This window comes from Monodelphis domestica, chromosome 2, assembly GCF_027887165.1.
Source record: "Monodelphis domestica isolate mMonDom1 chromosome 2, mMonDom1.pri, whole genome shotgun sequence".
Taxonomy (NCBI): Eukaryota; Metazoa; Chordata; class Mammalia; order Didelphimorphia; family Didelphidae; genus Monodelphis; species Monodelphis domestica.
This window is the reverse complement of record NC_077228.1, coordinates 137,403,857-137,416,173: the sequence shown is the minus strand read 5'-3', so window position 1 is coordinate 137,416,173 and position 12,317 is coordinate 137,403,857. Positions and strand designations below refer to the sequence as shown.

General features: G+C 38.0%; 1 protein-coding gene across 3 annotated transcripts in view; it reads left to right on the top strand.

Annotated features, from left to right (window-relative positions):
- Nucleotides 1-618: 618 nt before the first annotated feature.
- The window catches only part of ACBD3 (acyl-CoA binding domain containing 3), a 52,739-nt gene continuing 41,040 nt past the window's right edge, over nt 619-12,317 (top strand). For 2 of the 3 annotated variants that reach the window (XM_007481499.3, XM_007481498.3), the window contains exon 1: nt 619-1,027. In XM_007481499.3, coding sequence (XP_007481561.1) covers nt 691-1,027 — 337 coding nt within the window. In that variant the 5' untranslated portion in view covers nt 619-690. Of the gene's footprint in view, nt 1,028-1,107; nt 3,800-12,317 lie in introns of those variants that run through there. The other variant, XM_056816018.1, reaches the window with a different exon arrangement.

Sequence of the window (12,317 nt, the reverse complement as noted above, 5' to 3'; positions counted from 1 at the left end):
GAGAGGGAATGACACTTCGTGGACCTGGTGGCAATTCAAATAAAAAAACATTATTAAATAATGTTCCTGGCACTGGGATATAAAGATAAAAAATGAAAAATCAGGGAGTTTAGAATTAGCTGGGCTGGGTGGACACAATATGTACACAACAAATAAAAGTTAATAGAAAGAAATTTCCTCTGGGCTAATGGGGAACAGAACTCGAGATTAGAGAGATCAGGAAAAGTCTGATAATGTAGGCTGTGGGTTTGGGGATCTTGGTGGATCTTGAACGGAATTAGGGATTCCCAGAATCTGGGGCGAGGGAACACATCCTACGTATGGAGGGACATTATGGAGAGCCTTCTGGGTCAGGAGGGACCAAGTTCTGAGAAGCTTTAAATATCAAACATAAGAGTCAGGTGTGGCCAAAGGAAAAGAACCTAACAGAAAAATTTGCCACGTTGGGGCTACGGGTCGATAACAAGGACATTCCTGGACATTTTGCCCTCCCAAAGGGACCGGAGGGGAAGAAGCCGAAGAGGCGGAGCCTGAGTGAAAGGAACGTCCTTGAGGGCGGAGTAACTCAGATTTGTCCTTCCTACTGCTTCTCCTCCCGGAAGTTCCGCTGTGGACCGGCGGAGGTCAGAGGGCAGCAGGAAATAGATACGTGGCCGCCGCCTGTCCGTAGCAGAGGAGGTGCAGCCCGAGATGGCGGGGGTGCTGAGCGCGGAGCGGCTTGAGGTCTCTATCGATGGCCTCACGCTGAGCCCTGACCCAGAGGAGCGGCCCAGCGCCGATGGGGCTCCGCTGCTGTCCCCGTCTCTGGTCGGGTCTGGGCCCGAGGCGGCGTCAGAGAGGCGGCGAGAGGCGGGGGAGAAGGAGGCGGCGGCTAAGGGCCCGGCCCGGGCGGCTGCTCCGGCCTCGTCCCGGGCGGCTGTCCCGGCTTCGTCCCGGGTGACAGTGGTGGACAGTTCTCTGTCCCTGGAGGAGTTCTGGGGCTTCGGCCTGGAGGAGCTGTACGGCCTGGCTCTCCGCTTCTTTAAAGGTGAGCCGGGCCCTTGGCTGCCACCCGCCCCGCCCACCTCCTCCCTCCTTTCCCCTCAGTCCGCAAGAGCTGGGCGCCCTGGCAGCCTCTGGCCCCCGCGTGTCCCCTTTAGGCAGGGCCCTCGGGGGCTCCTCCTGGGGCTCCTTTGGTTACTGACCAGACTTGTGCTCAGTAAACCAGGTTCACCTTCTCAGGTTTCCCGGGGCCCCTGTTGCTGCGCAGTTTATAAAAACTCCTGTCTCCCATTCTCTTCGTAGAGTCCTGTTGTAGAGTTCTACCCCAGCCAAAAGCAAACAAACTAGGAACACTAAAGCCTTTTTTTACCCCATTCGGTAATACTCTAGGCACGCCAAATAGACACTTTTTTCCTGTTCTTTTTTCGGGGGAGGGACTTTTTCGTGAACTTTTTTCTATCTCCTGGGAATTTGGAGATTCCTAACCTGAAATTGCATTTGATTACCTGGTGGTTTGAGTGTCTTTAGGGCACCCTGGAGGGAAGTATCTGAGTTTACTCTTATAGCCTCTCCTGTTTGTCACACCCAAAGATGAAGGAATGTTCTACTTAAGGCCTTTGTGACTTCTGGACTATTAAAAATTTTTCCCCCTCTCACTAGAAAAAAATGTGAATTCCATTTGTTTTACTGTACTTAAAATTACTTATGCTTTTTTCCATTCCAACCAATAACCGTAGGTGGTTTTCTAAGGGGTAGGGGAAAATTTAATGAATGATCTGATCTGTTGGTGGTGATATCCTTTCCCCTGACAGAATCATGGGGCTGCTGATATGGTAAGGGGGATTATAGCATGTTTAAGATAAAGCAGTAAACGTGATAATTATTTGTGAAAAGTTGGTTCAAAATATCTTCATGGAAGACTTTATCTATTGCTAGGTAGGGTAATAACTAAGTGTTTTCCTCACAAGCCTTTAAAAAAAAAGGAAATGGAGGCTTAAAGAGAGAGAGAGAGGTTGTCACTTCCCGGTGATTACACAGTTGCTTGTTTGATTTGGAAAGCACCTCATGGTCATCTATTTACCTATGATTGAAAATCTTATCCACGATGTATAGGACTGATATGAGATTCAAATTCAGGTCTCTTGACTCTTTACCAACATTCTAGTCATTATTCCATGCTGTTTCCCATGTTTGAGTTAGATACTTTAAAAGAAGTTTCTGAAAAATGCCTTGCAAATTATACATACACATATTTAATAGAAATTATGGAGCTATTCTGTCGTTCAACTGCCTTTGACTTTAACTGTACAGACTAGTTTAGACATTTCTTGCCAATTTATTTAACCTGGTTTCTGGTTAGATCAAGCTGTTTTGTTTAAATTCATTGCACCTTATTGTCTCTCTTCTGGAAATATTCAGTTATTGTTAACCGAGTTCAGTTCTTTGAGAATCACACAGCTTATGGAAGTAGTAATGGGAAATAAGTTTAGAACATTTGACCCAAGTGATGGATGCTCAGGAGATTCATTTTTGAGGGTTTTGTATGTAATAAGGGATTAATAAATGTGAATCAAGCACATATTAAGTTCCTATATGCTGGCTGAAGATGTTTGAATTGAATAATGTAGTAAACTGATAATGATGATGCCAAGGCATTTCTTTGATCCTGGCCCACCAATTTTGTCAGCATATAGAGAACTCCTAGTGTATCAAAGCCCTCCACCAAAGCAGATTAGGCACCTTTCTGTAATTTATAACCTTAATTATTTAGGAGCCTTGAGAGGTTAAATGTAAACTTGTTTAGGGTCATACAATTGCTTTGGGTCAGAACTTAAGCTCACATATTTCTGAAGCCAAAATCAGGCCTTTATCCACCATACCTTATTCTCTGTTTGTAAATTTATTTACATAAAGCTCTTTTGTCTCTTTAGTTCAACATATTGCTGCCTGCTATTTTTAAGTTTTCAGCCTCCAAGGAATATGACAAATATTGGAATAAATTGGTAGAATGAGTTCCCCTTGTATTAAGTGATGCCATACTTGGGTGACACATTATCCTTGGATAGTTGAATTATTCTGAAAGTATCAAAGTATTCTTTGAGCTAGAAATCTCATACCTCAAAATAAAAGGTACCTGGTTTGCTGAGTTCATTTAATTCTCAGTTTGAACTACCTAAAGCCAGAACAAAGTGTTTACTTTAAGGAACCAGTGTAGTAGTGATTAAAGGCCTCCTTGATTTCTGGATCATTTGGCAACAAAGATGCTTAGGATAGCAGATGCCTAATTTAAAAATAAGAGGGAGGGACCAAAACTGGTCAGAAGAACTATAAATTGGATTAATGGAAAAGTAGAATAGTGGAATCATTGCCTTCCTTGTTATCAAGCATACATTTTTCCCCCCCAGTTTGCTGACCTAGTAAGCTATTTGAGCTTTGATTCATTTTTCTAAAATAGTACTGCAAGGTGAAATTTCCCTTGGGATTTGCAACAATTTCACCATGTGAATTTTTTCAGAAAAGTTAACCAGTTATTCAATGGGTTTGAAAGATATGAAATATTTCTTTTTACTTGATAGAATCAAAATAGACCTTGAAAATGAAGATATCCTTCTCCATTTGAAAGATGATGGAAGATTGGAGATCTTTTCATCTACTCTTGTTTCTCTGACCATTGTTGGGAGTTAGCTTTATAACCTTGCTAATATTCTGTACCATTCCCTAGCTGTCCATTTGAGAGGGAGTAATAACCTTATTGTACTGCACATTAGTATGAAGATGAAGTGGAGAACAGAAGAAAGTAATTTGAAAAAAGTTAAATGTAAGCATAAAGTATTTTCTTTTTAAAGCCAATTTTAATCAAATGAGTTAAGGAGACAGCATGTAGAGTTGAATTAGCTCATCCTAATTCGGTCAAAGTGAACAGGACAGTACTGTTGTGGTCTTTAGTAGATAGTTTCTAGTTATGGGCTGGCCCTAAGATAAAAATAGTTATACTAAAGTTGTCATCTGTGGATGCATAAGAAGTAGAATACTTGGATTGAAAATCAGATATATTTAAATAATTTTTAGCAGTTCAGCAGCTATCGATATTTAAATAGGGACAGATGAAGGTCACTGGGAATCTTTAGTGGACCCCGTTTTAAAGTTGGCTAGGACCTGTCTGAAATAATTTTTTAATCTCCTTTAAAAAGTTTCATTTAAAATATTTTGAATTAAATAACAAAAAAATATTCTATATGCAAAAAAGAACAGAAAAAGGAAGGAAATCTAAAAATATCCTAACCTCAGAATAATTAAAAACTAATAGGAACATTTGGGTTGATGTCAGACTTTTCCAGACAATTTCTCAAATGTCAGTAAGAAAATGTGGGTAGCCAATTTTTGGGATTCCTTCATAGGGATGTATTTTAAAATGTGTTAAGTATTTGAAATTTTTCTTTAAAGACACTCCCACACCTCTGTCTTAGAATCAATACTATGTAAAGGTAAGGGTTGGGCGATTGTGATAAGTGACTTGCCCAGGGTCACCACAGCCAGGTTGTGTCTGAGGCTAGATTTGAACCCAGGACCTCCCATCTCCATGCCTGGCTCTCAATCCACTGAGCCACCCAGCTGCAGAACTTTTTCTGTGACTTAAACCCCCCACTCCCCTCCCCCCCCAACCTTAAGGGTTTTAAAATCCTATGTAGCCACCAAAAAATTGAAGTGTAGAATCTTATTGTTTCTGGTTAGATATTAGTTTGCCTTGCCAGGTTGTTTTCTTATCCCTGGAACAAATTAATTTCACCATTTGAGATGTTTTATTTACAATTACTACAATAATTGACTACGTTTCATACTTTTACAACTTAATTTCTTCTAATTAAAGGCGAATTATATTTCACGAGGTGGGGAAAACACTATTTTAATGCAGTATTCACTGTGAATCAGTGATCCAGAAGATTGCTTTCCTTTTTATCCTTCTCATAAAACTCATATGTATCTTTGTCTCTCCTTTTCTCTGCTCCTCACCCCTCCTACATAGTATTGATCGGTGTTTAATGTTAGAATGACTATCTAGATAAAATCACAATAAAAATACACGCTAAAAAAAAATACTCTGGATTCCAAGAAGAGTTTGATATTCATGTTTTGCCTAAATTTTTATTTGGATTTATATTAGAGGCAATTTGGGGAAAACGTTTTTCTTTAATTTATCTTGCACATATGTTGTACATACATAGTTATTTATTTGCATTTTGTCTATTACATTAGAATGTGAACTTGAGCACAGAAATTGTTTTTACCTTTCTTTGTATGTCCCAGTTCTTATCACAGTGTCTAGCACATACTAAAACTGAATGTTAACTTAAGCCATTCGAATGTTTCAAAATTCAGAAATTATTTAGATTTTTTTCTATCATATTTGGGAATAGTTGTGTATTAACTGACAATTAGTGTTACTAATAGAGAATAGACAGTTTTGTGGAAATCTTATGAAGGTTTTTGTTTTTCTTTGATTTTATTTAAATAGTTAAAAGGCATATTAAAGAACATGAAATGGGATTGTAATGGTGGGGAGAAGGGTGTTCTATGTGTGTGGGGAAATTCTCAAGTAATTTTTTTCCGAAGGTCCAATGCTGTTTGAAACTGTCACTTGAAGTGTTTGTTTTCATGCATTCGTTTTTCCCCCTTCAGACACAAATACACAGCTAGCAGAAATGAGTGCCAAGGGAGATGTGGGTCACCAGAAAATTTAGCTAGGCCTTTGGCCAATTCTGCCTTAAACAATTCAGTTCCAGTTTGATCGTTCTTATCCAATTGGATTGAAACAGATTTTTCTCATTTGGAGGTTATCTCAGGTCCATTTCCAAAAAGCTTTTGTGAATGAACTAGCACATATTAATACTCTTCATAAATCATAAGGATGTTGTTAATTTTAATTTGTTTCTGGATTTTACTATCTCGAGATATTTTGATTGATTGTTGTGAGAATTTACTATTGATCCAATTTTAATTTTTAAAAAATCTGATCTTTTCCACTATTGTATTTGTTTTTCCACATCAGTGTACTATTGGGGGAGGGAGGGTTTGGTATATTTTTAATTTTTCTAGGAGGAGTTAAGTTCAAACTTTTCTAGAGATTATTAGTGTTTATTTATTTTTGGAGGGACTTTTTTTTTTAGAATTGAAATTTTTTATTTAATTAATTGATTTAGAATATTTTCCCCCTGGTTACATGTTTCATGTTCTTTTCTTCTCCTCATATCACACCCCCACCCTCCCCCCCATAGCCAATGAGTAATTCCACTGGGTTTTACATATGTCTTTGAGATTATCAGTTTTTAAAAGAATCTTGAAAGCTCTTTGCCTCATCCCCTTTAGCGGTACTGCCCTTAAGCCATCTCAGAAATAGTTGTCTATTTTTTCATAATTTTGGAGAACATTTTCCACTTGGTACACACTGTATTTTAAGAGAGAAGAGGCATCAGACAATTTTTTTTTTGTAATTACTCGTACATATGTAGTTTTAAGATTTATAAAGCACCTTCCTCAGAGTAATGCTTTAATGCTGGCAATATATAAATCCAACTCTTCACATTTTTAAAATGAGAAAACTGAGTCAGACAATTAATTGGTATTATAGTTTGAACCTCTGACCTGTCTTGCTTCTCAGGTGGTTGCAGATTTCTCTATTGCAGATTTGCCCACTTTTGACTATGTAGCTATAATTATATAACTACTGTCAAATTCTTTAAATAGAAGAGGTTTCAGAAATTTTGTAGGAAGTGTAAAGTCATTACACTAACAAATTAAGCAAGAATATAACCTAGAAGCTGTCTCTTGAATCTCTTAAGATACTATTGCATGCTCCATCATTCTCATTTACCATATGAATAGGTCATTGAATAAATGAAAGTGTGTATATATGTATATATTGTTTTCCTCACATGTACATTTTCAGTAAAGTTGCCTAAAATTTGGCATCTTTGTCAGTTGACCTCTTTTCCTGCTTCCAAGCCCTTTTAGGCTAGTTTTTTTAAGGTAAAACAATCTGAATTGCCTTTCATTATTGAGGTTCATCAATTTTGCTGAAAATTTGATTATAAATCTTAAACTCTTATTTCTTCTTTACCATTCCAAATTCCATCATCTTAATTCAGGATCATAGCTGTTGGAGGGTAAGGAAAGAGTGTTTTTTGTTAATTAAAAAACTATTAGAAGTAGTTTCCTGTTAAGGACCACAGAGTTATATTTTTATCCTTTGAAAAAATATTCCCTTGTGAGTACCTAGTATGTTTCTAACTTAGGTTTAAAAAGAAAGAAAAGCCTTTAATGTTTCAAAAACAAAACTCTTTTATTATGAAGTACAACCAAAAGAGTTACAGATTTCTGGGTCTCAACTTCATTACTGAAAGAATAATAATTCTTTGAGAAGTTTGTTGTTGTTTTCTTAGAGAATCAGAAAGCAGGCACTTAACTGTTGTAAAATCTTAAAATTATCCTGCTGGTGATTTGAGAAAATTATTATTAGCATTAGAACCATAAGCAAAGGTAAATTTTTCCTTAATCTTTTTTATTCTTTCCTGATTTTAAAATCTAAGATGAAGATTTATAAAATTATACAATGGCTACTTTAACAAGCACATAGGAAAAGAAAACCAGAGGAAAGGAAACTTATTGATCAAGTCTTTAAGATCAAGATGTTACTCTTATTCATCTTATACTACAGTAATATCAAATATGATAGTCCCCTGATATCAAATGACAAAACAAAATATAACAGTTTTTTAGAATCTATGCTCCATCACTGAACAATGAGCTTAAAGCTAGGATAGTGGAATAGAAGAGCTAGTTAGATGGCACAGTGGATAGAGTATCTAGACTCAGAGTCAGACTTAAATTCAAATTCAGCCTCAGGCACTTACTAGCTATGTGTCCCAGGGCAAGTCACTTAACCTCTCTTTCCCTTAATCCACTGGAGAAGGAAAGAGCAAACCACTCTGACATTTTTTGCCAATAAAACCCAAAGTTGGTGTTGGTATGATATGGTCCATGGAATCACAAAGTTAGACATGACCAAACGGTGCCAAAAATTACAGATTGTGAATAAGGAATGAAAGAGGTCAAAGACTTGCAAGGTTTACAGAAGTCTCATATTGCTATGTGAATGCTTTCTTTGAGAAAATAAGGCATTGGATATGAAGCAACATCATACCATCACAAACAATGAAATTGACTATATTTTACATTCTTGAAAAGAATCATTGATGTGGGAGCCACTGCTCAAACTGTCTGCAGTTAGATTCTTGACTTGTTAGAGTAGACATTAAAATTGGGGAATAATTAGAAGGATAATAGTGTATGGCAGCTTCCCTGGTCAACCTTTACAGTTTTGCTTGCATCTGCATTCATTTTCTCTAGCTCACTGTCACTCCCAGGTTTTTTTCATTCCTCCATTACTTAGTAACTTCTCTTCCTCTTGAAGTTCATGCTTTCTATATCTTAACACTCTATTAGAGTCTTGGGCTCTGTTGTCTCTAGATCCCTAGGTTATTCCTGTTCTGTCTTCAATTAGTTTGGTACCTGGCTTATAGTTTTTCTCTCCTTCCCAATTTCTGCCTTTATACTAGGGAACTTGATTATACTTGATATAACAGGGTATTGATTCTCTCAAATACCCTGATCACTTACTTCCTCAATCTGCTCACCTTCTACCTCACCTCAGCCACACACCTTTACAATCATACCTTTGATCTTGCCATTATCCACAAATGTACTTTACCCATGTTCAAGAATTCTGAAATCCCCTTATTATCCTTTGGTGTTTCATCACTTTTCCTTTCCTTATATAACACTACTTTTCCTCCTTACTGGCATCTATAATCTTTTGGCCTTTCTGTTCCCTCCCCAACATTAGCTACTTCTTTATCTTAATTCTTTGGTGAACCAACTACATGGATATTCCTGATTTGAATCTCTATCCTCCATATATCATCAATTATGCCCAGCCAAGTTTTACCTTCATATTTACATGCTATCTAATGAAAGTGAAGAAAATTATACAACCTCTGGGTCCGTAATTTCTATAATTGCTGCTAGGCAATCCTGCTATGCCTTTCATCACCTCATTACCCCTCTCTCCACTGTGGTTCTTTCAGAAGTTTTCATCCCTCTTCAAACCTCTCATGGCTTCCCCTCGGTTATAACTGAACTCTGGTCCTTAATTTCCGTAGAGTTTATTAATATTTACTTGAATAAGAGAAAGAAGACAGAAAAATCTGTTCTAAACTAGCCACATGATTGCTTCTCCACATGGCTCCCTCAGCCACTTTCTTTTCACCATGCTCCAGAGTGAATAAAGAGAACCCACTTCCTGGAACCCTCTCTTTTATTTTTTCCCTTTTACCCTGGATAGATGATATCCCACTCCTTTCCAGATTAAGTGCCTAGGACACTGTCCTGTGAACCATGCTGGAGCAGCACAGGGATGCAGGTCAGACCCAAATTCGTGATCTTGGGAGGGTGGTTCCCTTCACATACCTCCTATTGTCTCAGCTGAAGTCCTTGTATCATATTTGTACAAAAAAAAAATGAGGCCTTCTGATGTGAACTCCCTCCTATCTTTCTCTTCTTTATTACTCTAGTGCCTTCTGCCACTTTCTTTTCCTCTACCCTGTCTAACATGAAGTGGCCTTCCTCCATATGAACGCTAACCCCTACTCTGTTGAAGTGATCCCATTCCATTTTATATCTTTCAACAGACCGACCACTCTTATCCCCACTCTTTCCTTTATTTTCAGTCTCTCAATGGGCTCATTTTCTGTTGCCTACAAACATGTCCATGTCTCTGATTCTGAAAAACCCTCATTTGATCCTTCCATCCCTGCTAACTATTTACCGTTAACTCTTTCCTTTATAGCTAAACTCTTAGATAGGTGTCTCCACTTTTTCTCCTCTTATTCCCTTCTTAATCCCTTAAATATGGCTTCCTACTTTATTCCTTTGAAACTGCTCTTAGTTGCCAAATCTAGTGGTCTTTTTTTCAGTTCTCATTTTCCTTGATCTCTCTTCAGCCTTTGACCCTTGTTCAGTCTCTCCTCTTTAGGTTTTGATATACCACTCTCCTGGTTTTTCTTCTACCTATTTGACTGCTGCTTCTCTGTCTCCTTGGCTGGATCTTCCTCCACAAATTTACCTTCTAATCATAAATATCCCTCGGGGCTCTGTCTTTGACCCTCTTCTCTTTCCCCTCTGTTCCCCACTAGTTCACTTGGTGTTCTCATTTAGCTCCACTTTAAATCACTATCTCTTTGCTGATCATTTTCAGATCTACCTATCCTGCCCCACTCTCTTCAGATTTCAATCTCACACATTCAACTTTTCAGATATCTCAAACTGAATGTCTAGTGGACATCTTAAAGTCAGTACAGTGCTCCCTCACCTATCATGGGAATTATGTTCCAGAGATCCCACAATAGTTGAAAATCCACCAAGTAGAAATTATAATATATATATATATATATATATACACACATATATATATATATGTAATATAATATATTTTACGGCTTTATAAACCCTTCCTACTCTCCTATAAACCTTTTTCACACTCTTATTAATCTACAGTCACTAAGCCAATCAGCTCCCAGGATACAGAAAACAGTGCTATGGTTGGTCGCCTTTCATTTCATCAGCCAGTAGTGTGCTACAATAAGTGTAATTCCGCAATACAGAATTCGATATATTTTTTTTAAAAAAACCCTTGATACAGTGAGGCTGATAAGTGAACCACAATATATCGAGGGACAACTGTATGTCCAAAACATTTAATTTTCTTTCCCCTTAAACCTTCATCCCCCTACCCCTATTACTATAGAAGGCAACACATTTTCTTCCCAGACACTAAGGCTGCCAAACTGGATTATTTGATATCTCTTACATATTCAAGCTGTTGCTAAGTAAGACCTGTTCAATTTCACTTTTGTAACATCTTTGGAATATTCCTTGGGCCCCTTTTCTTCTCTGACACTGCCATCAGTTTGATGTAGGCCCTCATCATCTTATACCTGGATTATTTCAATAGCCTGCTGGTGAGTTTGCCTTTGTCAACTCTTCCCATTCTGCTGAATCTTCCATTCAGCCATTAAGGTGATTTTTTTCCAAAGTACAGACCTGATCATATCACTTCCCTTAATCCAGTGGCTTCTTTTTTGTCTCTAGGAGCAAATGCAAAATGTTATTTATCATTCAAAGCCCAGTCTTCTTACACTTTACTATCCCAACATGTACTTTTCAGTCCAGTGACACTGGGCTTCTACTGTTCCATAAATAAGACATTCCATATCTCAGCACCAGGCATTCTCTGACTTGTTTTCCCCACCTGGAATGCTCTTCCTCCTATTCCTGACTTCCCTGGCTTCCTCTAAGTTCCAACTAAAATCCTACCTTCTAAGGCTGTCTTCAGGAAAATTAATTATCAAAAAACAATAACAAAAAAAAGGATATGTTTGATTTGGTCATATTGGGGGGATGAGGGATGATAAATGAACAATGCTAGTTCTCCACTGGCATCTTGTATGATGTCAGGAGAAATTGAAAAAGCCTTTAGCTGTTTGGATGCACCCCCTACCCCCACAAGGAACTTTGGGAAATCGTGAAGAGGACATCATTGAGGGAACTTCCAAATCTGTGAGTTCCTTGATGCATTTTATTATTTTGAGAGTAATCTTTATTGTGATTGCATAAAGTTAAATTTTTAAATTTTATCTTATATTCTGAATTTGATAAATACCTCCTGAAGAGAGTATTTCTGTATATGAAATCACAATTATGTACCACTTGCTTTATTTTTCTTTCCTTTTAAAATCCTTACTTTCTGTCATAGTAACAATTACTCTTTAGACTGAAGGGCAAGGGCTAGGCATTTGAGATTAAGTGACTTGCACAGGGTCACATAGCTAGGCAGTTTTTGAGGTCTGATTTGAACCCAGATCCTCCTGACTCCAGGCCTCACACTATTCACTGTACCATTGAGAAGCCCCTATTTTTCTCAAAAGTTTATACTGTAGGGGGCAGCTGGGTAGTAGATTGAGAGCCACGCCCAGAGATGAGAGGTCCTGGGTTCAAATGTGGCCTCAGACCCTTCCCAGATGTGTGACCCTGGCATGCCACTTAACCCCCATTGCCTAGCCATTACCACTCTTCTGCCTTGGAATCAATACTTGGTATTGACTCTTAAGTGGAAGGTAAGGGTTAAAAAAAAAAGGCTATCCTATATTTAGTAGATTACTGTCAAAGCTGACCTGTTTGTCTTTTCAAATCACACCAATTAGCGTTTGTTGATTGCCTACTCT